Here is a 25,432-nt window from a genome sequence, read left to right as displayed (position 1 = left end):
TGGTAAATAAGGAATTGTGTCAGTGGAATAGGAAAATTTGCATTTGTACATAATTTTTCCTGCCACGTGTGTATTTTGCATCATCAAGCAATAGCAAGTGAGTGCAAAATGCATTGAAAAATGAAAAGAGACAAAGAAAGATCAGGTATATGGTTTCTTAGAGTTGAAGATAAAACCTTACTAAAATGAGGATTTTTAAGAAGCTGAACTCCTCCAGGCAGTTAGTCGCTGGCTTAGGGGCTTCAAAGACTTTCCAACTTTCTACACCATTAAACTATCTAATGAAACCGCACGTGGATGTGGAAGAAGCCGACAGTAGAGATAAAGTAGCTGCCAACACTTTTCCCTCAGTTAAAACAACAACAAATATTTGATTGATGAGAAAACTATAATCTGGCTCAGGTGTAGATGGAACTGCTTTCTATTGAAAGCAAATGCTTTCAGGATTCTATTCTTCTTGAAGTAGTTCAGTGTGGTTCCGAAGATTTAGTCCACAAAAAAAGAGACTGTGAGATGCAAATGTCAGTGGAGATTTAACTATGCTGGTACTTTTATTAGGATTCTTACTGTTTTTGTCAGTACTTTGGTCACAAGTTCTGAGTTTTGAGTGGTCTGCCCAACCGTTTTCCTAGGAGTCTTTTCAGTGTACAATTTAGTACAACCCAGGCTTTTCAAACAAGGAAATATATTTCACATTCTAATAGAAATGCCTCTAATAAAGGAAATTTTTCAGGCAACAAAATAATTGTCCCAGATAAAAGGGTTGAGTTGCCATAAGAAATAATGATCAAAATAGAAAATAGTTGAGTATGTGGGTAATTCTAAACAAACATTGACTATAGAAAAGAAACAGCAGTGTTTAATTCGAGACAGAACTAAAAATACTGGAATGTAATTGTTCAAGTATTCTCCTGTTCCTATGAAGAGTGTAAAGATTGCCAGTGTTACTGTTTTTATTAACTAGTGAACATTTATGGTAAAATTATAAAGAAAAATAGGGGAATGGTAAAAAAAAAAAAATCAAGATAGTAGTTCCTTCTGGCAGTGTGAAAGGAGATTGGGGATGGGATTAGGAGGGGCCAAAGGTGAATCCAAAGGCATAGTAATAGCCTATTGACAGGCTGTCAATGGTAATAGCCTATTTTTTAAGATGGTTGGAAATTACCCAGTTGTTCATATTAATGATGTTTTTTTAAAATTTACACATGGTTATAAATGTTTATATGTATATTCAACATTTAAAAAATTTTTACATTGTATTAAACTCTGCATATGAGAAGTTATTGGTAGAAATTTGTTTTCTTGGTTTATTTCAGTTACCATGGTGGTTCTTCTCTGGGCTGTAGTTTGGTCGATTACTGGCATTGAATGTCTTCCTGGAGGAAACCTATTTGGAATTATAATCCTATTCTATTGTGCCATCATTGGAGGTAAACTTTTGGGGCTTATTAAGTTACCTACATTGCCTCCACTGCCTCGTCTTCTAGGTAAGTGCTAAACACTTTCCGTTTTCTTCAAGAGTAAATCGTATTTTAAAAATTGTAGTTTGGAAAGCTTTTGGAAATACATATAAAATATTTCTGTATTTGCTGTGCTGGCGCCAAAAGCCAATTGTTAAATTTTGAGTTAAACACAGCAATTTTTAAAACTTCAATTAAATTTACAATTTTAATTTAAATTTACAATTAAATAATTTGAATTAAAAACAAGACCAATAGATACTCAAAATTGATCACTTCCTAATTATTTTACTGCATTTTCCCCTTATCAATGCTCTTGAAATTATGGAATTAATATATAATGGTGTGCCACTGGCTAGCTCTTCCCAATTGCACATTCGTTGACATCACACTGGTAGTTTAACATCAACCATGGTAGAAATAACTATAAGACAGAAATCAGCAAATGCTACAAAACAGGGCTCAATATACTGTGAGTCACTCATATCATTGACAAAGGAGTGAGGGGTCATCTGCCAAACAATATCAGGTGGCCGTGTCAACGAGACCGTCGGCAGAGGAAACAGTGTCCCAGGGAAGTTGTTTTCACATTCATTTGGAGAATAAAAACATGCTTCCTCATGACCCCCAACAAAACTCCAAAAGAAACTCTTAACATATTTTTGAGCTCTTGTTAGATTATTATTTCTTTTGAACTGTGCTCATTTCAGCACTATTTGTAATGAAAAATCTGAGAAGTTCCTTAAAGTCCATTAATTGGTCCAAAATTACAGTACTTCCAAACAGTGAGATACTATTGCAATTATTTTTTAAGAAACTCATTTATGTGAAAGAAAGGGGGGTGGTGGTGCCAGGGGCAGAGGGAGAGGGAGAGAATCTCAACACACTCCCTCCTGAGCATGACGCCTGGCTCAGGGCACGATCCCACGACCCTGGAATCACAACCCGAGCCAAAACTAAGAGTCAGATGCTCAACTGACTAAGCCACCCAGGTACCCTGATTCTATTGCAACTATTAAAAAATGAGGCACACACACGTACAGAAGCATGCTTTAATCGGTATATTAACTTTCTGGAAAGGCACAGAAAACCCTTAAGAGTGAAAACCTTTGGTGCATGAAGGTTGAAGTTTGCAGTTGGGGTAGGTATGTACTTGTCACTTTATACTTGTCCGCAGTGTTTTAATTTACCATGAGCGTGGGCTATCCTTATTATTCTTTTAAAAAGAACTGTTGTAGGCTAGTTCATACTTTCAGAAAATTCTGGAAAGGCCCTAACTGCAGAATTCAGAATTTAAAAGACCTTCTAGATTAAATGGCAGTGATGAGAGATGCCTGGCAGTGATGCTTCCTGGCCTAATGGTATCTGGAGCAAGTCACAAAAGCTATGCTTGTAATTAGCCACTATTCCCATAGCTTACATACAGAACATTGCAACATTAGCAAAGTTGTTTAATCATTTCATTTGTAGCGCTTGTAAGGACATGCTGAAAAGAGGATACTGCTGGGGAAGGACAGAGGCTGGAAGCCTCACAGTGTCTGACGGAGAAGTATTTCCTGTTGTGGGGGCATGTGGTATCAGCGAGGGCACGATTCTCTCACAAACTCCTCAACTCCCTCAGTCCCTGTCAACTACCTACACTTCCCAGATTGTGTCACACTTCATCTTCACACCTTGGAAGAAGCTATTAACCCATCCAGAAACTTCTCAACTCCCCAGCCCCTTCTTCCCTTCTTTGAGTCCCTGACTCACTCCTCCAGTCTGAGCTCATACAATACTTCCTTATGCTTCCATAACATTAAGGTTGTCAGTTTAACTTGCTCCCCTAGAGGCCGAAAGCTTGTCGATGTGAAGTACCAAGTTTTTATTCACTGTTATATTTCTAATACCTACTATAGTGTCTAAAATACCGAAGGCAGGGCACCTGGGTGCCTCGGTCGGTTAAGCGTCTGCCTTCAGCTCAGGTCATGATCCCGGGTCCTGGTATTCAGCCCCACAAAGCAGGGATCCTGCTTCTCCCTCTCCCTCTGCCCGTCCATCTTGCTCATGCTCTCTCGCTCTCTCTCTCTCAAATAAATAAACAAAATCTTTTTAAAAATTTAGAAAATAAAAATAAAATACTGAAAGCATTTGGTTAATGTTGAATGGCTGAATAAAAGGAGAGTCAGCAGCTGATGTGACAGAGCAAAGTCTATTTCATCATAACTCACCTATAAGCCTTTCTAAAGCAAGTTATGTATTTTGTATAAAGTTATCTGGCTTGAAGATAAAATAGAACCCATACAGGTATTTTTTGATAATTCAGGTAATCTGACATAACAAATAATTTCAGGAGCTGTTTGCTATTTGCACACAAAAGAGTGACTGAGTTGGGCATTGTATTAAAACATTTTATGGTTAGCATTTGGCCACATTTCTATCCAAATACTGCATCCTGTTATTTAGGAATTATTAATGATTCTAATCATTTTTTAAAGATTTATTTATTCATCATAGAGAAAGAGTGGGGGTGTAGGGGCAGAGGGAGAGAATCTTCAAGCTGACTCCCACTGAACGTGGAGCCTGACACGGGGCTCTATCCCACAACCCTTGAGATCATGACCTGAGCTGAAACCAAGAGCCAGATGTTCAACTGACTGAGCCACCCCAGTGCCCCTGATTCTAATCATTTTTATCTGCATATTAAAGCCTTTTTTTAAGCTCCTCTAATATATTACTTTAATTTTTTTATCAAAAGTTTAACCTTATTTCATCTAGGGACTAAGCATAAAGGATGTGGTTCCTGGGATTATAGAGTAGTCTCTTTCACACCTAACGTGCCAAAAAATACCTGTCAGAATGGCTAAAATAAACAACACAAGAAACAAGTGTTGCCGAGGATGTAGAGAAAAGGAAACTCTCTTACACTGTTGGTGGGAATGCAAACTGGTACAGCCACTCTGGAAAACAGTATGGAGGTTCTCAGAAAGCTAAAAATAGAACTACCCTACAACTCAGAAATTACACTACTAGGTATTTACCCAAAGAATACAAAAATACTAATTCGAAGAGATACATACATCCCAATGTTTATTATAGCAGTACTATCAACAATAGGCAAATTATGGAAACAGCCCAAATGTCCATAAACTGAAGAATGGATGAGGAAGATGTGATGTGTGTGTGTGTGTGTGTGTGAATAATGAAATATTATTCAGCCATAAAAAGAATGAAATCTTGCCATTTACAAAGACATGGATAGAGCTACAGAGTATTATGCAAAGTGAAGTAAGTCAGAGAAAGACAAATACCATATGATTTCACTCCTATGTGGAATTTAAGAAACATAACAGATGAACATGGGGGGAAGGCAAATCAGAAAACAGACTTTTTTATTTAAATTCAATTAATTAACTTATAATGTATTATTGGTTTCAGAGGTACGGGTCTGTGATTCATCAGTCTTATATAACACCCAGTGCTCATTACATCACATACCTTCCGCAGTGTCCATCACCCAGTTACCCCACCCCTGCACCCCTCTCCCCTTCAGCAACCTTCGGTTTGTTTCCTATGATTAAGAGTCTCTTATGGAGGAAAACAAACTCTTAACTGTAGAGAACAAACTGATGGGTACTGGACGGGAGGTGGGTGGTGGATGGGTGAAATGGGTGATGGGGATTAGGAGGGCACTTGTAATGGACACCAGGTGATGTATGGAAGTGTTGAATCACTATACCGTACACCTGTAGGTTAACTAACTGAAATTTAAATAAAAACTCTAAAAAAAGAATATTAAAGAGACATGAACTAAAAAATAAATAAAGTGCCAACAATATTTTCTGTATATGTATAGTAACTAAAGCGTTGTTGACTTCTCCATTCTAGGCATGCTGCTTGCTGGCTTTCTTCTCAGAAATATCCCTGTCATCAGTGATAACATACAGATCAAGCACAAATGGTCTTCCGCTTTGAGAAGCATAGCGCTGTCTGTCATATTGGTCCGCGCGGGCCTCGGACTTGACTCAAAGGTATGAAGTGTAAATTTCTCACTGTGGACCAGCAATTGTATTCCTCCAATACTGCAACTATTGGGAATCACTGAGCTTTCGACACTTTGTGTGATGGTCTCAAGAAGAGAATGAAGTTTATTTCATACAGGACTGACTATTCCCAGAACATGCCCCGCATTCTTTCTTAGAGTGAGGTGGAATTAGGGGACAGCACTAAGAATAAAGGCTCTGCTTTTCTCTGACAGAGATATAGGTCATCCTTGTAAATAATGGTCATAAGAGAAAATATTTCATTTTTGGTGTGCAAAGTCTTATGCAGGTGTTTAAGGCTAACTACACCAGCTCAAGAAACTGATGCTAGGATGAGTCTCAAGTATGCTTGCTTTAACTAGTATGCTTTAACAAGTATGCTTGCAATTACTAATGTACGTTTTTGAATGAGGGAATGAATGTTCTTGGGGATGAAGATTTTCACCCTGGCCTCTTTATGGGGCCACAAATTATTTTTAAAAAGCTAATGCTGAGAGTGTTCAATCTCAGTTTGGGGATTATTGAGTACAGACTCTAGAACACCCTGCCTGAGTTCAAACCTAGCTGCATAATTTACCAATTTCATGATCTTGGACAAACAACTTTAGCTTGTGCCTTTTTAGATGAGGACATCTAAAAATAATGGGGATAATAATATCACCTATATTATAAGGTTGCTATGAGGACTAAATAAGCTATCTCCAAAACACTTAGAGCACTGAAATGTTTGTTAAATAAAACTCATTACCTAGAAAATTCATGATAATCCAGACATGGTCTGAATATTGAAGAAAAAGTATTTAATGTCATAATCTCTTCCTGTCTTTATAGGATTATTTTAGTATCTCTATTTGTATATTTCAGGCCCTGAAGAAGTTGAAGGGTGTTTGTGTAAGATTATCCATGGGTCCTTGTCTGGTGGAGGCGTGCACGTCTGCTCTTCTTGCCCACTTCCTAATGGGTTTACCATGGCAATGGGGATTTATACTGGGGTAATGATTTTTCTTTGTCATATGAAAATAATGCAGGGATGTTGAAGTCATTCTCTGATTCCATGCAAGAGAAGGCATAACAGATCTTCTTAAGGATATCAGAATTACAACATAGATATTCCAGCATCATCTAAATATTATAGCTTAAAAAATATACTATATATAGTATATGTCTAACTTCTACAGCGATTATGATTTAAACTACTGAAAAAGTAATGGTCTTTTACCTACACCTGATTCCATGCTTGTGAGAGAAATGCCATAGCTCACCTCAAAGTCTGTGCAAAGGGTAATAAATGCATCAACAGTAATCAACCCCTAATGCTGTTTTTCTCCTTCTGACACCAGATAATTATGATCAGGTGGTTCTGCTATCTCTTCCCCCCGCTGCCAGTTCTTCGAATAGTTAAGAGCCATGAGAAGTAAATAAATGTGAAAGTACTTAGTAAGACCTTAGTCCTAATAAGTAGGCAAGAAGCAAGAAATTCTTACTTCTCGTGGTTGAGACTGTGGAGCTGTACTGCCTGAATTCCAATCCCAGGCCCATGACCGTCTAGTATGTGACCTTTGGCAAGTTTATGAATCTCTCTGCATCTCCAACTCCTGATTTGCAGAATGAAGGTAGTGATTGTAGCCACCTTCTAGGACTGTTGTGAGGATTATGTGAGTTAATATATGTAAAGGACTTAAAATAGTGTTTGGCACCCAGTAAGCACCAGGTAACATTTTCTGCGGTTACAATCGCTGTCACTGGTCACTGCCGTTATGGCCTTCTCCTAATCTGTTGTCTGTTTTACATACCAAGTCCCGACAGAAGGGCTAACATCAGTCAGTTCCAATTGAAAAAGTCCACGCCGTGTTTTTCAACCCTCATACCATGAATGTGTTGATTTTGTTTGTTGGTTTTTAAGGCAGATTCCTGGAACTTAACGCCATGAGGCCTTCTGTAGCACCCATACTTACATATTTTCGGGCAACCTAAGTAGTTCCAGTACAGGTTGTCTGTTGCCACACTTGGAAAAGTGCTTGTAGAACTTGTGTGTGTGTGTTTCTGGTTTAGTGCTTCACTGCCATTTGAAAGAAGTGGATGTCTAAAGCGTAAGCTCTAAAAGAGTAGAGTTTACTAGACTTACCACAACAATAATAATAATGAGTAAGCTGCTATCAACTGTTGAAAGTGCTGCCTACTTAGTTTTGTTTTAGGTGCTGTATCTCCAGCCGTCGTGGTGCCCTCAATGCTCCTTTTGCAGGAAGGAGGCTATGGGGTTGAAAAAGGCATCCCGACCTTACTCATGGCTGCTGGCAGCTTCGATGACATTCTGGCTATCACTGGCTTCAACACATGCTTGGGCATGGCCTTTTCCACAGGTAAACTGGTCAGTTCACAATGAGCTCTTCTCTTGTGCCCTAAAGACATAGATTGTGATGTTACAAGCGAGGCATACTTGCTTGATAATTGAATAAGGCAGACTGAAATAGAGAAAGCAGCTCCAAGAGTTAGTTCTATACCTAAGGAGGGACCGGTAGCTTCCTATATTCCTCCCTTCACCCCCTGGATATGGACCGTTCCAGTGGTCTGGTAAGTACGTTAGTGGGGGATCCCAGAGGAGCAAAGTTTAAGGAAGGATTCGAATAGCTTTTGCATGGAGCCTTCTGGGAAAGTTAAGTCTTGCAGACTTTACACATAGATGAGTAGGTTTTTCAAAGAGCACAAAAGACTAGAGAGCCGTCCAAGCGGAAGGAACAGCATTCTTCTAAAACAGGAATGGTTTCTGCTTTCTTCTCTTTAACATTTTATAGACAATAACCACAATGATTTTAATGGCTATCTTATTAGTACTTACTAAGTGTCTGATATGGATGTTATTTTGTGTTAAGTAGTAATAAAAGAAGGGCGTAAGGCACTTTTGTCTCACTATTATCAACACTTTTTTTTTTTTTAAGATTATTATGTATTTATTCGACAGAGATAGAGACAGCCAGCGAGAGAGGGAACACAAGCAGGGGGAGTGGGAGAGGAAGAAGCAGGCTCATAGCGGAGGAGCCTGATGTGGGGCTCGATCCCATAACGCCAGGATCACGCCCTGAGCCGAAGGCAGACGCTTAACCGCTGTGCCACCCAGGCGCCCCTATCAACACTTTTACTCTCCTTTGGTACAGCACAAGTTTCTTTTTAATCCATGTCCAAGATTGAGAGATAAGATTTGCAATTCCATATTATTGACAAAATGTAATTGTAGCCTAAATTTAGCTTCCAATTATTGTGGGAACACATCCTCTTGGAAAGTCATGTGTCCTCAGTCTCTGTAACCCTGTAGCTGTCTTCCCATTTTACAATTTATGCTGATTACCTAGAACCTCACCTTTTCTCCATTGCCCTGAAGTTGCCTTACATGCAGTCACTAAATTAATCTTAGCAAAACATGGTTCTCATAGTGTTACTTTTTGGTACAAGAACCAATGAGGATTCCCTGTTACCTATTAGGTCAAATCTACACTCTTGTCTTTATTTTCATTCTACTGTACCTATCCAAACTTATGTTCTCACTGATTTCCTGGTATGCTTCTTTATTTATTTTATTTTTTTATTGCAAAATGATCCTCCTGTCGAATTAAGTAACACTTCCATCACCTCACATATTTATCTTTTGTTGTTGTTGTTGAGAACATTTAAGTTCTACTTTCTTAGTAAATTTCAATTATCCAATATAGTGTTGTCAACTGCAGTTACCATGTTAAACATTAGATCCTCAGACTTCATTCATCTTATCTTGAAAGTTTGTACCCTTTACCAGCCTCTCCCTGTTTCCTCTACCTCCTAGCCCCTGGCAGCCACTTTCCTACTCTGTGTTTGAGTTCAACTTTCTGTTTGTTTGCATCTTTAAAACAGTGGTTCTCAACCTCAGCTGCACAGTAGAATTACCTGGGGAGCTTTTTAAAAAATACTCACCTGTGGGCACTACCTCAGACCAATTAACTCGAGTTAGAGCCTTTGGGAATGGAAACCAGGCAGTAGAACAAGAGTTTGCGTTGGAACCACAAGGGAGAAGGAGAGAAATGGGGGATGTGGAGGGAGGGCTTACTGGGATTTTCATAATCTGGAGAGTATGGGCTATGAATAGTTTAAGAATTTTTCTAGTCAGGGGCGCCTGGGTGGCACAGCGGTTAAGCGTCTGCCTTCGGCTCAAGGCGTGATCCCGGCGTTCTGGGATCGAGCCCCACATCAGGCTCCTCCGCTATGAGCCTGCTTCTACCTCTCCCACTCCCCTTGCTTGTGTTCCCTCTCTCGCTGGCTGTCTCTATCTCTGTCGAATAAATAAATAAAATCTTTAAAAAAAAAAAAAAAAAGAATTTTTCTAGCCAACAATGCTATGTTCCCTCTGCCCTGCTCCATTAAGTGTGGTCCTTAGACGTTTTGAGTGGGAACTATCTGGAACCGCTTTAAAATGTGGATCCCAACCCCTGCCATTCTTACTGAATCAGAAATTTTAGAGGTGGGTCCAAGAAGTCTTTTTTCTCTCTTAAGCCACTTTACATACCAGAGACTAAAACTAATTAGCTGCTTTCTACACATTTATAGTAAATTATTTACTGTAATTGCTTGAGACATATGCTACTATCACAACTAGCTGCTTCTGACAGTTGCACCATTACCTAACATAGAGCTGCCCTAGCTAAATAAAATTACTACAGAGGTAGTTATTTTTTTTAAATAAGAGAGATGACTGAAACTATCAGGAAGGAAAAACTGTTGCCCCTCTACCCACCGTAGGTCCATTGGCTGGGCCCCTGTTAATCAGACTGACAAAAGACAAATTAACAAGAGAAAAGCAGTGTGTTAGCCTGTGCACCAAGCTTGCAGAGGAGAGAAGTCAGTGATGACTGACTCAAAGGGGTGGTTAGAATTTGGGCTTATATACATAGCATCCTGGTAAAGAACAATAATTTTGTAAAGAAGTTCAAGACAAAGGAAAAGAACTTTGAGCTTTTGAAAGCAGCAAATTGTGGAAAGGCAAATAGAGAAACTAATGGTAGCTAGGACTGCTTTTAGCAAAGTTTGTTACACGGATTCCTCTGGTGCTGTCTTTGGGCTGATAAGAGTCTGAAATTGTCTGTTCATATCTTCTGCCCATTTTTTAATTTATTTATTTGTTTCTCGTGTACTGAGTTTGAGAAGTTCTTTGTAGATCTTGGATACCAGTCTTTTATCTGTAGTGTCATTTGCAAATATATTCTCCCATTCCTTGGGCTGCCTCTTAGTTGTTTTGAATGTTTCCTTGGCTGTGCAGAAGCTTTTTATCTTGATGAAGTCCCACAAGTTCATTTTATCTTTTGTTTCTCTTGCCTTTGGGGATGTGTCATGAAAAAGGTTGCTTTGGCCGAAGTCGTAGAGGTTGCTGCCTATGCTCTCCTCTGGGATTTTGATGGATTCCTGTCTCACATCGAGGTCTTTCATCCATTTAGAGTTTATCTCTGTGTATGGTGTGAGAGAAGGGCCATATGCACCCCAATGTTCATAGCAGCATTGTTCACAATAGCTAAATCGTGGAAGGAGCTGAGATACCCTTCAACAGATGACTTGATTAAGAAGATGTGGTCCATATATACAATGGAATATTACTCAGCTATCAAAAAGAATTATTTCTCAACATTTGCTGCAACATGGATGGCACTGGAGGAGATAATGCTAAGTGAAATAAGTCAGGCAGAGAAAGACAATTATCATATGGTTTCTCTCATCTATGGAACATAAGAACTAGGAAGATCGGTAGGAGAAGAAAGGGATAAAGAAAGGGGGGGTAATCAGAAGGGGGAATGAAGCATGAGAGACTATGGACTCTGAGAAACAAACTGAGGGCTTCAGAGGGGAGGGGGATGGGGGAATGGGATAGGCTGGTGATGGATAGTAATTGCATGGTGCACTGGGTGTTATACGCAACTAATGAATCACCAAACTTTACATCAAAAACCAGGGATGTACTGTATGGTGTCTAACATAATATAATAAAAAAATATTATTATTAAAAAAAAGAGTCTGAAATTGTCTCAGTGGTTAACTTCTGCCCTTCCTGGTAGAGGGGAGAAAGATACTTCAAAAATTTTTGTCTTCCTTTTAGGTAAATAGGGGAAGATAGACACCTCTTCTTAATTCTGTTTCTTTTCAGTTACCTTCTGCTCAAAATAATCTGTATGCCAAAGTGGCATACCTTGGGGTGGCATGTTCTGTTGCCCTAAACTACAATAACAAGAAACCACATAACTAGTTAGTCCATTTTTTCTTAGAACAGTGTGGGAGAAAGGGTTTTATGTGTTTGAACAATTTATTATAATTTTCCGTACAATGTGCTAACAGGTTTTTTTAATTAAAGTATTCTAAATTCTGTTTGCTATGGAAGAAAATAGAGGTTCTGCTTACCTATATATTTGTTGTTTTGTTTTTTTCCTTTTTTTGTTTGCTTGATTTTTTTATGTCAAGTTTTTATGTTAATGTGCAGTGTAATATTAGTTTCAGGAGTAGAATTTAGTGATTCATCACTTAGTATACAACACCCAGTGTTCATGACAAGTGCCCTCCATAATACCCACCACCCATTTAGCCCATCCCTAGCCCACCTCCCCTCCAGAAACCCTCAGTTTGTTCTCTATAGTTTAGAGCCTGTTTGTTTGTCTCTCTCATTTTTACCCCTATGTTCCTGTGTTTCATTTCTTATTCCACATGAGTGAAATCATGTGGTATTTGTCTCTGACTATCTAGCTCAGCATGATACTCTCCAGCTCCATCCAGGTCATTGCAGACGGCAAGATTCCATTCATTTTGATGGCTGGGTAATATTCCACTGTGTATGTGATTTGGCTATTATTGATAATGCTGCTATAAACATTGGGGTGCATGTATCCCTTCAAATCAGTATTTTTGTATCCTTGGGGTAAACACTCAGTAGTGCAATTGCTAGGTCATATGGTAGTTTTATTTTTAGCTCTTTGAGGACCCTCCATACTGTTCTCCAGAGTGACTGCACCAGTTTGCATTCCCACCAACAGTGTAAGAGGGTTCCCCTTTCCCCACATCCTTGCCAACACCTGCTGTATTGTTAATTTGAGCCGTTCTGACAGGTGTGAGGTGATATCTCCTTGTAGTTTTGATTTGTATTTTCCTGATGATGAGTGACATTGAGCATCTTCTCTGTGTCTGTTGGCCATCTGAATGTCTTCTTTGGAAAAGTGTCTATTCACGTCTTCTGTGCATTTCTTTTTTTTTTTTTTTTTTAAGATTTATTTATTTCTTTCTTAGAAACAGCCAGCGAGAGAGGGAACACAAGCAGGGGGGGTGGGAGAGGAAGAAGCAGGCTCCTAGTGGAGGAGCCTGATGTGGGGCTCGATCCCGGAACGCCGGGATCACGCCCTGAGCCGAAGGCAGACGCTTAACGACTGCACCACCCAGGCGCCCCTGTGCATTTCTTAACTGGGGGGTTGTTAAGTTTTATAAGTTCTTTATAAATTTTGGATACTAACTCTTTATTAGCTATGTCATTTGCTAATATTATCTCCCATTCTGAAGATTGCCTTGTAGTTTTGTTGATTATTTGCTTCACTGTGCAGAAGCTTTTTATCTTGATGAAGTCCCAATAGTTCATTTTTGCTTTTGTTTCCCTTGCCTCAGAAGACATATCTAGTAAGAAGTTGCTATGGCCAGTGTTAAAGAGGTTGCTGCCTTCTAGGATTCTGATGGTTTCTTGTCTCACATTTAGGTCCTTCATCCATTTTAAATTTATGTTTGTGTATGGTCTAAGAAAGTGGTCAAGTTTTCCCAACACCATTTATTGAAGAGACTGTCTTTTTTCCATTAGATATTCTTTCCTGCTTTGTCGAAGATTAGTTGACCATATAGTTGTGGGTCAATTTCTGGATTTTCTGTTCTGTTCCATTGATCTGTGTCTGTTTTTGTGCCAGTACCATACTGTTTTGATGACTATAGCTTTGTAATAGAGCCTGAAGTCCAGAATTGTAATGCCTCTAGCTTTGCTTTGCTTTTTTGGGATTGCTTTGGCTATTCAGGGTCTTTAGTGGTTCCACACAAATTTTAGGATTGTTTGTTCTAGCTCTGTGAAAAATGCTGGTGGTATTTTCATAGGGATTGCATTAAATGTGTAGATTGCTTTGGGTATTATAGATATTTTAACAATATTTGTTCTTCCAACCCATGAGTTTGGAATGTTTTTCCATTTCTTTGTGTCTTCTTCAATTTCTTTCGTAAGTGTTCTATAATTTTCAGAGTACAGATCTTTTACCTCTTTGCTTAGGCTTATTCCTAAGCATCTTATGGTTTTTGGTGCAATTGTAAATGGGATTGATTCCTTGATTTCTCTTTCTGCTGCTTAATTTTTGGAGTGTAGAAATGCAACAGATTTCTGTGCACTGATTTAGTATCCTGCAACTTTACTGCATGTGTGTATCACTTCTAACAATTTTTTGGTTGTCTTTCGGGTTTTCTACGTAGAGTATCATGTCGTCTGCAAATAATGAAAGTTGGACCTCTTCCTTGCTGATGTGGATGCCTTTTACTTCTTTTTGGTTTCTGAGTGCTGAGGCAAGAACTATGTTAAATATGAGTGCTGGGAGTGGACATGCCTGTCTTGTTCCTGTAAAGGAAAAGCTCTCAGTTTTTCCCATTGAGGATATTAGTTGTGGATCTTTTGTGCAGGGCCTTTATGATGTTGAGGTATGTTACTTCTATCCCTATTTTGTTGAACATTTTGTCGAGAATAGATGCTGTGTTTTGTCAAATGCTTTTTCTGCATCTATTGAGAGGATCATATGGTTCTTACCCTTTTTTTTTCTTAATGCAGTGTATCATGTTGATTGATTTGCAAATATTGAACCACCCTTGCAACTCAGGAATAAGTCCCACTGAATTGTGGTGAATGATTCCTTTAATGTACTATTACATTCAATTTGCTAGTACCTTGTTAAGAAATTTTGCATCAGGGATATTGGCCTGTAATTCTCTTTTTTTAGTGTGGTCTGTGTCTGGTTTTGGGGTCAATGTAATGCTGGTCTCGTAGAAGGAGTTTGGAAGTTTTCCTTCCATTTCTACTTTTTGGACCAGTCTGAGAAGAATACATATTAAGTCTTCTTTAAATGTCTGTTATAATTCCCCTGGGAAGCCATCTGGCCCTGGACTCTTGTTCGTTGGGAGATTTTTTATTCCTGATTCAATTTCTTTTCTGGTTATTGATCTGTTCAAGTTTTCTATTTCTTCCTTTTTCAGTTTTGGTAGTTTATATGTCTCTAGGAATTTATCCATTTCTTCCAGATTGCCCAATTTTTGGTATATAATTTTTCATGATATTCTTTTATAATTATTTGTATTTCTGTGATGCTGGTTGTGATCTCCCCTCTCTCATTTGTGATTTTATTTATTTGGGTCCTTTCTCTTTTTTTGTTGATAAGTCTGGCTAGGAGTTTATCAGTTTTATTAATTTTTTCAAAAAACCAGCTCCTGCTTTCATTGAGCCAGGTTTTTTGTTTGTTTGTTTGTTTCTATATCATTTATTTCTGCTTTAATCTATATTATTTCCCTTCTTCTGGCTTTAGGCTTCATTTGTCGTTCTTTTTCTAGCTCCTTTAGGTGAAAGATTAGGTTGTGTATTTCAGATTTTTCTTGCTTCTCTAGGTAGACCTGTACTACAATATACTCCCCTCTTAATGAATGTTTTTGCTGCATCCTCAAGGTTTTGGAGTGTTGTGTTTTTGTTGTTGTTGTTTTTGTTGTTTTGTTTTTTTGTTAAAGATTTTATTTATTTGACAGAGAGACAACCAGCAAGAGAGGGAACACAGGCAGGGGGAGTGGGAGAGGAAGAAGCAGGCTCCCAGCGGAGGAGCCTGATGTGGGACTAGATCCCAGGACTCCAGGATCACGCCCTGAGCCAAAGGCAGACGCTTAACGACTGAGCCACTCAGGTGCCCCAGGAGTGTTGTGTTTTCATTACCATTTGTTCCCATGTATTTTTTTTAATTTTTTTCTTTAATTTCCTGGTTGACCCATTCACTCCTTAGTAGGATTTTTTAAAAATATTTTATTTATAGGGGCGCCTGGGTAGCACAGTGGTTAAGCGTCTGCCTTCGGCTCAGGGCGTGATCCCGGCGTTATGGGATCGAGCCCCACATCAGGCTCCTCCGCTACGAGCCTGCTTCTTCCTCTCCCCTGCTTGTGTTCCCTCTCTTGCTGGCTGTCTCTATCTCTGTCGAATAAATAAATAAAATCTTAAAAAAAATTTATTTATTTATTTATTTGTTTATTTATTTAGAGAGTGAGCAGGGGGGAGGGGCAAAGGGAGAGGGAGATACAGAATCTCAAGCAGACTACATGCTGAGCGTGGAGCCAAAACAGGGCTCAGTTTCACAACCCTGAGATCATCACCTGAGCTGAAATCAAGAGTCAGACACTTAACCGACTGAGCCACCCAGGTGTCCCTACTAGGATGTTCTTTACCCTCCATGTATTTGTGGTTTTTCCAAATTTTTTCTTGTGGTTGACTTCAAGTTTCGCAGTGTTGTGGTCAGAAAATATGCATGGTATTATCTTAGTCTTTTTGTACTTTTTGAGGTCTGATTTGTGACCTGGAGGATGTCCCATGTGCACTTGAAAAGACTGTATTCTGCTGCTTTAGAATGAGATGTTCTGAATATATCTGTTTAGTCTATCCAATCCAGCGTGTCATTCAAAGTCATTGCTTCCTTGTCGATTTTCTGCTTTGATGATCTGTCCATTGATGTAAGTGGGGGGTTAAAGTCCCTTACTATTATTATATTATTATCAATGAGTTATATTATGATATTTAAAGAAGCTATGAAACAAAGACTCTTCTGGGGGCAATTTCAAACATAATTTGTTTTCAGATTTACTTTTAGAAGTAACTTTTGAGGGACGCCTGAGTGGCTCAGTCGGTTAAGCATCTGCCTTTGGCTCAGGTCATGATCTCAGGGTCCTGGGATGGAGCCCCTGCGTCATTGGGCTCCCTGCTCAACAGAGAGCCTGCTTCTCCCTCTCCCCCTACCCCCTGCTCGTGCTTATGCTCTCTCTTTCTATCTCAAATAAATAAAATCTTTAAAAAGAAAAAAAAGAAATAACTTTTGAGAAAGAATAAGTCCCCTACACTCATTGTAGTAAGAAAAGATTTTGGGGCTCCTGACTGGCTTAGCTGGAAGAGCATGTGACTGCTGATCTTGGGGTTGTGAGTTCGAGCCCTACGTTGAGTGTAGAAATTGCTAATCAATCAATCAATCTTTAAAAAAAAAAAGATTCTTGATTTTAATTGCCAGATTTTTAAGTTACTGTATTCTATACATATCAGAGCTACTAAAATCAATATACATTATTAGTAAAAAAATCAGGCTCTTAAATGGCAATTTGAAAACTAGATCTGTCTTCTCACCCAGCCTTTGCCTCTTGTATAGTAGAACAAATTAACTGATTCATGAATTTTATCTTTCATAATTTCTTAGGCCCTTTAAGTAAACTTTTATTGAAGTAAATGAACAAAAAAGTACACAAATCGTAGTTTATGCCTGTCTTGAAATTTATCTACAATAGTATGCATAGCTTTCTTATAGGCCCATTTTATAAGACATTTTAAGTCACATATATTTAAGAATGTGGAGAGCAGGAAATATCTGTATACTTTTCCTTCTATGTAATTAGATGTTTTATATTGATTACTAAAGTGAAGTCTAAGTATTTATGGATTTAGAGTTCTGTCTGAAGTTTTTCTTTTTATATGTTTTTAAGGCTCCACGGTTCTTAATGTTCTCAGAGGAGTCTTAGAAGTGGTAATTGGTGTGGCAGTTGGATCTCTTCTTGGATTTTTTATTCAGTACTTTCCAAGCAGTGACCAGGTAAAAGAAATAATCTATGGGAAAGTCATTCTTTAAAATGTAATTAGAAAAACATTCTGGAACAGTCCCCTGAAAGCCAATGTGAAGAACATAATTTAGAAATGGCTCTTCACTCTAAAACTGCTTATTGCCATATCAGTGCTATCCATGAGATTTATGAAGAGGCCTAGGTATACAGTTGGCCCTTGAACAATGTAGGGATTAGGGGCACAGACGCGCTACATGGTCAAAAATCCGTGTATAACTTTTGACTCTCCAAAAACTCAACTACTAATAGCCCACGGTTGACTGAAAGCCTTTCTGATAACGTAAATAGTTGATTAACACATATTTTGCATGTTGTATGTGTTATACACTGTTTTCTTACAATAAAGTAAGCTAGAGAAAAGAAAATGTTATTAAGAAAATCATAAGGAAAATACATTTACAGTACTGTATTTATCAAAAAAATTTGCATGTAAGTGAACCCATGCAGCTCAAACCTGTGTTGTTAAGGGTCAACTGTTTAAGATTTAAATACAACTGTAGAATTTTTTTCTCTAGTTTATATTTTGTAAACTTTAAATTTCACTAAAAATAAATAACATCAATTCCAAATATGTAAGCCTTTTCTATTGTTTTATTTTTTATTTTACTATTATTTATAATGTTCAGGTTATCAAGATATAAAATGGCTTTTGAGTCCCTTTTTTTTAGTATCAGCATACCCTAGATTCTAATACTATCAAATACATACCTTAACATCTCATTATAATATCATCCAATATTTCTTACCAAGGAGATCAGAGTTCTTTATTATACACAATGATTTCTTAATATTCACAGAGTTTTTTTTATTTTGTTTTTTTTACTCTCCTAAGTCTCTTGGGATAGATAAACATATGAAAATCTTTTTTTTTTTTTTCTATAAGAACTGGCATTATTTTGAGATTTCAGGGCATTTTCAATGGAATTAGAAACTTAACTAAAGTAGAACTTGAAGAAAATTAATATTTCCATTATTAGAAGGTATGTTGATTTGAATTTTTACTGTGCTTGGAAGAACTCCAGCTAAAATTGTAAAAGATTTTATGAATGTATAAAACTATGGCATTTTCTAATTATACAACAAAATAAAAAGAAAAACAATGACTTACATTTTGTTGCTTACTCTATATAAAATGATGTGGTAAGTACAGTAAAGTGCCACTCCGTTCAATATGGCAGCCACTAGCTAGCTACCTGTGGCTGTAGCAGATAGAGAACATTTCAGTGGTGCATATAGAGAAATGTCCATCATCACTGAATGTTCTTTTGGAAAGCACTGATCTAGTGTAATCATATAAATCCATGCAATCTACTGTAAACCGCATAAGACTCATGAAGCGAGTACCATTAATATGATCTTTTTACTGATGAGGAAATTGAAATTTAGGGAGAAGTTGAACAAGTTCACATAGCTGGAAAGCAGCAGAGCTGGGAATGAACTCTGGTAATCCACCACCAGAGCCTGCATGCCACCAAATCAAGCACAGCTAAAGACCTGCAAGCACTTCTAAAGTGATCAAGAAGCTTAGACCATGACAACATTTTTCTACATATGTTTCCTAAGGCAAGGGAAACAAATGCAAAAATAAGCTATTGGAACTGTATCAAAATAAAAAGCTTTTGCACAATGAAGAAAACCATCAACAAAACTGAAAGACAACCTACTGAATGAGTGAAGATATTTGCAAATGATATATCCAATAGGGCTTAATATCCAAAATATATAAAAAACTTATACAACTCAACACCAAAAAAAACAAATAATCCAATTTAAAACAGGCAGAGTACCTGAATAGATATTTTCCAAAGAAGACATACACATGGACAATAGACACATGAAAAGATCTCATTATTACTTATCATCAGGGAAATGCAAATGAAAACCACAGTGAAACATTACCTTACACCGGTCAGAATGGCTAGAATAAAAAAGGTGAGAAATAACAAGTGTTGGCGAGGATGTAGAGAAAAAGGAACACTTGTGCACTGATAGTGGGAATGTAAATTGGTGCAGTATTTATGGAGTATAGAGGTTCCTCAAAAAATTAATGACCCAGTAATTCCACTACTAGGTATTTACTCAAAGAAAACATTAATTTGAAAAGACTATGCACCCCTATGCTTACTACAGCATTATTTACAATAGCCAAGATATGGAGGCAATGTAAGTGTGCACTGATAGATAAATGGATAAGGAAGGTGTGGCATATATACAATGGAATACTGAGCGGCCATGAAAAAGGATAAGGTCTTGCCATTTGCAACAACATGGATGGATCTAGAAGGTACTATGCTAAGTGAAATAAGTCAGACTGAGAAAGACAAATAGCATATGATTTCACTCACATGCGGAATCTAAAAACAAAACCAATGAATAAATAAACAAAAAGCAAAATCAGAACTATAAATACAGAGAACAAAATGATGGTTGCCAGAGGAGAGGGGGAGGGGGCATGGGCAAAATGGGTGAAGAGGAATAAGAGGTACATGCCCTCAGTTATGGAATAAGTCATGGGAATAAAAGGCACAGCACTGGGAATATAGTCAGTGATGCTGTAATAACATTGTACAGTGACAGCTGGTAGCTACACTGGTCAGAAGCATAGGCTAACGTATAGAGAAGTGAATCACTGTGTTGTACACCTGAAACTAATGTAACATTGTGTGTCAGCTATAATCAAAAAAATCAAAAATAATTTTAAATTTTAAAAAAAGTGATTAAGAAGTTTAAAAGGCTGATGAGGGAAAAGTAAAGTGAGAGGGGTGCACATTTCTTAGACTTTAAAAACAACAAAAAACTACTCTCAATCTATAGTCTATAGAAATCTATAGAAAGCATCACATTAAAGAGTCAAGAGACTAAAAGTAATAGAGATATCACATCTTTAACCTTCACAAAAACCCTGTAACATAACTTTCGGGGAGGAGAAAACAAAGCCTCAAGAAGCTAAGGAATGGGAGCATTCCACACGCTGGCAGTGTAAAAGACCTGGAATTCTAATTCTGGTCTGTCTGGCTCCAAAGCCCGTGCACTTTTTTCTGCTGCTATGAAAGTCAGTTTGTGAAATTCTGCTTTGATAACTGCAGAAGAAGGTAACTAGAGTTCCTGAAAGAGGAACCGGCATCTGTACATGTGCTGACTCTACTTTTATTAAGTAAAAGAAAGTAAATGTTACGGTGTGTATTTATGGGCACAGACAGACATTTTTATGTCCCACAGAGTTCTGAATATAGAAAAATCAGTCATTAAAAACTCAGTTACATGAAATAATTGATCTAATCAACCTTTTTTCTCTCCTCAAGGACAAACTCGTGTGGAAGAGAGCATTCCTTGTTTTGGGGCTGTCCGTGCTAGCTGTGTTCAGCAGCGTGTATTTTGGTTTCCCTGGGTCAGGAGGTCTGTGCACATTGGTCATGTCCTTCCTTGCAGGCTTGAGATGGGCCGGCGAAAAGGTGAATTTCATTCTAAGTTCTTCTCATTTAAGTTCTTTCTGATCAGATAAATTTTTTCTTTCCAGATACTTTCTTAATATCAAATTAATAATTTAATCATAAAAGCTAATTTCTGTGTATTTGTAAATATATGCCCAAGTGTATACACATGCATCCTCTTCCCCCTTATATGCCAATCTATAATTTGATGTCTTAAGATATATCATGGTCGTATTTCCACGCTGCCTTCCTTATTCTTTGTAAGGGCTGCAGAGTATTGCATTGTATGCTGTACTGTATTTAACCAGTTTCCTACTAACAAATATTTGGATTATTTCTGGTTTTCTGCTAAGACAAAAACCATTTCAATAAAATATCCTATATATGCCATATTTTATAAACTCTAAGACATTATCAAGTCTAAGAAGCATCATTATTTCACATGCCACCAAGAACGAAATACAATGCTGCCAATTAAATTATGATATGATATCCAAATTTCAGAAGTGAGAAAATGGGGAAAAAATCAATAAAATAGAATATACTTTGAGCTTATCTATATGATAAATTTCTAGAAATACAATTCCCAACTAAAGAATATTTCACATTGATACTTTTGATAGTATCAGTTTACCCTTTTAAAAGACTGCACCAATTTATATTTTCACCAACAGTACATGAAGGTGATCTGTTTTTCTTTTTTTTTAAATTTTTTTATTTAAATTCAGTTAATTAACATACAGTATATTATTAATTTCAGAGGTAGAGTTCAGTGATTCATCAGTGTTGTATAATATCCAGTGCTCATTACATCACATGCCCTGCTTACTGTCCATCACCCAGTTACCCCATCCCCCCACCTCCTCCCCTCCAGCAACTCTCAGTTTGTTCCCTATGGTTAAGAGTCTCTTATGGTTTGTCTCCTTCTCCAATTTCTTCTTGTTTTAATTTTCCCTCCCTTACCCTATGATCTTCTGTTTTCTTTCTTAAATTCCACATATGAGTGGGATCATATGATAATATTCTTTCTCTAATTGCCTTAGTTTGCTTAGCGTAATACCCTCTACTTCCATCGATGTCATTGTAGATGGCAAGATTTCATTCTTTTTGATGGCTGTGTAATATTCCATTTTGTATATATACTACATCTTCTTTATCCATTTATCTGTCAGTGGACATCTGAGTTCTTTCCATAGTTTGGCTATTGTGGACATTGCTGCTATAAACATTGGGATGTAGGTGTCCCTTCTTATCACTACATTTCTATCTTAGGGTAAATACCCAGTAGTGCAATTGCTGGGTCGTAGGGTAGTTCTATTTTCAACTTTTTGAGGAACCTCCATACTGTTCTCCAGAGTGGCTGTACCAGCTTGCATTCCCACCAACAGTGTAAGAGGGCTCCCCTTTCTCTGCATCCTCACCAACATTTGTCATTTCCTGATTTGTTAATTTTAGCCATTCTGATCACTGTGTGATATCTCATTGTAGTTTTGATTAGTATTTCCCTGATGCCAAGTGATATTGTGCATTTTTTCAAGTGTCTCTTGGCTGTTTGTATGTCTTCTGTGGAGAAATGTCTGTTCATGTCTTCTGCCCATTTCTTGATTGGATTATTTGTTCTTTGGGTGTTGAGTTTGATAAATTCTTTATAGATTTTGGATACTAACCCTTTATCTGATATGTGATTTGCAAATATTTTCTCCCATTCTGTCAGCTGTCTTTTGGTTTTGTTGACTGTTTCTTTGCTGTGCAAAAACTTTTTATCTTGATGAAGTCCCAATAGTTCATTTTTGCCTTTGTTTCCCTTGCCTTTGGAGACATGTCTAGCAAGAAGTTGCTGTGGCCGAGGTCACAGAGGTAGCTGCCTGTGTTCTCCTCTAGGATTTTGATGGATTTGTCTCAGCTCTTTCATCCATTTTGAGTCTATTTTTGTATATGGTATAAGAAAATGGTCCAGTTTCATCTTCTGCATGTGGCAGTCCAATTTTCCCAACACTATTTGCTGAAGAGGCTGTCTTTTTTCCATTGTATATTCTTTCCTGCTTTGTTGAAGATTAGTTGACCATAGAGTTGAGGGTCCATTTCTGGATTCTGTTCGACTGACTATGTGTCTGTTTTTGTGTCAGTACCATACTGTCTTGATTACAGCTTTGTAATACAGCTTGAAGTCCAGAATTGTGATGCCACCAGTTTTGGTTTTCTTTTTCAGCATTCCTTTGGCTGTTTGGGGTCTTTTCTGATTCCACAAAAATTTTAGGATTATTTGTTCCAGCTCTGTGAAAAAAAAGTTGATGGTATTTTGATAGAGATTGCATTGAATATGTAGATTGCTAGATAGCATAGACATTTTAACAATAGTTGTTCTTCCGATCCGTGAGCATGGAACGTTTTTCCATTTCTTTGTATCTTCCTCAATTTCTTTCGTGAGTGTTCTGTAGTGTTCAGAGTACAGATCCTTTGCTTCTTTGGTTAGGTTTATTCCTAGGTATCTTATGGTTTGGGGTGCAATTGTAAATGGGATCGACTCCTTAATTTCTCTTTCTGATTTCTGTGCAATGATCTCATATCCAGCCACTTTCCCTAATTCCTATAAGAGTTCTAGCTATTTGGGGGTGGAGTCTTTTGTGTTTTCTGCATAGAGTATCATGTCATCTGCAAAGACTGAGAGTTTGACTTCTTCTTTGCCAATTTGGATACCTCTTATTTCTTTTTGTTGTCTGATTGCTGAGGCTAGAACTTCTAGTACTATGTTGAACAACAGTGGTGATAGTGGACATCCCTGACGTGTTCCTGACCTTAGAGGAAAAGTTCTCAGTTTTTCCCCTTTGAGCATGATATTTGCTGTGGGCTTTTCACAGTTGACTTTTATGATATTGAGGTATGTTCCCTCTATCCCTACACTGTGGAGATTTTTTTTTTAAAGATTTTATTTATTTATTTGACAGAGAGACAGCCAGTGAGAGAGGGAACACAAGTAGGGGGAGTGGAAGAGGAAGAAGCAGGCTCATAGCGGAGGAGCCTGATGTGGGGCTCGATCCCAGAACACCGGGATCACGCCATGAGCAGAAGGCAGACGCTTAACGACTGCGCCACCCAGGCGCCCGCACTGTGGAGAGTTTTAATCAAGAAAGAATGCTGTACTTTGTCAAATGCTTTTTTCTGGATCTATGGATTGGATCATATGGTTCTTGTCCTTTCTTTTATTAATGTAGTATATCACATTGATTGATTTGTGGACTTTGAACCACCCTTGCAGCCCAGGAATAAATCATACTTGGTCGTGGTTCTTTCTGTGACCCTAGAGATCCTGAGACTGTCCCACCTAGAATTCCACCCCACTTCACCACCTGAGCACCTTTTAGGTGGGGACATCCCTCACCGCAACACGCTTCTAAAAGTTCTGGTTTCTGCTCCGTGCTGTATCATTTTCCTGTAGCCACCTTGGGAAGGTCCCTCCTCCTGGAGTTTATCTTCTGATATATCACCTCTGATTCACTTCTCTGCATCTCCTACCTTGCAGAAAGTGGTCACTTTTCTATTTGTAGAGTTCCAGCAATTCTTTTCTTAGATCTCTGAGTTCACAGGTGTTCAGGATGATTTGAGAGCTATCTAGCTGAAGTCCTGGGACCAGACAAAACTAAGATTTCCTACTCCACCACCATCTTCCTCCTATCTCCCGGGGATCTGTTTTTCTGAAGAAATCATTAAAAATCAGATATTTTGCTAACCTGATAGGTGAAAAATGTATCTCACTATTGATCAGATTTGCATTTCCTTATGAGGGAAGCTAATCGTCTTTTCCTATGCTTACTAACCAGTTTTTTCAAAAGTTTGTGTCCATTTTTAAAAGACTATTTTGGTTTTTTTCTTACTGATTTTCAAGATTATTAAGATTATTTATTTCTTGGTATAGATTATGGAAATTAGGACAAGTATAACTGAATCATCTTGCTTCAGAGGAGAGGGGGATGGTGGGGGCTGCCTGGAGCATTGTCTAGAGAAGGGTATTGAGGCCATGGCAAAGTGAGTGTAGAAGGATTGGGCTTCGAAGGAAAGGAGAAAGTCCCTCTGAAACCTGCTCCTTGCATTAGATGTACACCTGGGTTTGCTGCCTTGCAAGAGGTTTGCCTATAAGGTTTATTTCAGGTCTACTTTTTCTTTCCTAGCCACACCTATATGATTCAATTCTACTTTTTGATTTCAGATAACCTAACATTTGACAAGAGCAGAGCTATAGAGTCAACAAACGTCCTATATAAATTGGGTACTCTTATCAGCCCTCTTCTCTTGTAAGCATTTGCTTTTTTTTTTTTTTTTTGAAGATTCTTAATTATTATTTATTTATCGGTCAGAGAGAGACAGAGAGAGCGCAAGCAGGGGGAGCGGCAGGAAGAGCAGACCGAGGGAGATAGGCATTTGCTTTTATCAAAATATTTGTGTTTCTATGGCTTTGCTTTACTTGGGGGCTGAAGCAGAGTTATCACCTATCTCTGGTCAGTCTTCTGTCTAATCTCAGCTCTGGACTTAAGGGCTGTGCTGCCTCCTTCGCTTCCTTCTGTGGACTCACTGCTATCTGTCTTCGGTCCTCTCCTGGGCTGCTGAC

At 38.1% G+C, this 25,432-nt stretch overlaps 1 protein-coding gene across 12 annotated transcripts in view; it reads left to right on the top strand.

Moving 5' to 3' along the window:
• Nucleotides 1–25,432, top strand: part of SLC9B2 (solute carrier family 9 member B2) — a 59,275-nt gene that overhangs the window by 17,453 nt on the left and 16,390 nt on the right. For all 12 annotated transcript variants that reach the window (XM_057309621.1, XM_048211942.2, XM_026509630.4 and 9 more), the window contains 6 exons: nucleotides 1,317–1,487; nucleotides 5,328–5,470; nucleotides 6,347–6,474; nucleotides 7,667–7,842; nucleotides 17,264–17,370; nucleotides 20,701–20,850. In XM_057309621.1, coding sequence (XP_057165604.1) covers nucleotides 1,317–1,487; nucleotides 5,328–5,470; nucleotides 6,347–6,474; nucleotides 7,667–7,842; nucleotides 17,264–17,370; nucleotides 20,701–20,850 — 875 coding nt within the window. The remainder of the gene's footprint in view (nucleotides 1–1,316; nucleotides 1,488–5,327; nucleotides 5,471–6,346; nucleotides 6,475–7,666; nucleotides 7,843–17,263; nucleotides 17,371–20,700; nucleotides 20,851–25,432) is intronic.

Source organism: Ursus arctos, unplaced genomic scaffold (assembly GCF_023065955.2).
Source record: "Ursus arctos isolate Adak ecotype North America unplaced genomic scaffold, UrsArc2.0 scaffold_9, whole genome shotgun sequence".
Lineage (NCBI taxonomy): Eukaryota > Metazoa > Chordata > Mammalia > Carnivora > Ursidae > Ursus > Ursus arctos.
The sequence above is the reverse complement of the archived record's forward strand: the minus strand, read 5'-3'. Positions and strand labels throughout refer to the sequence as shown.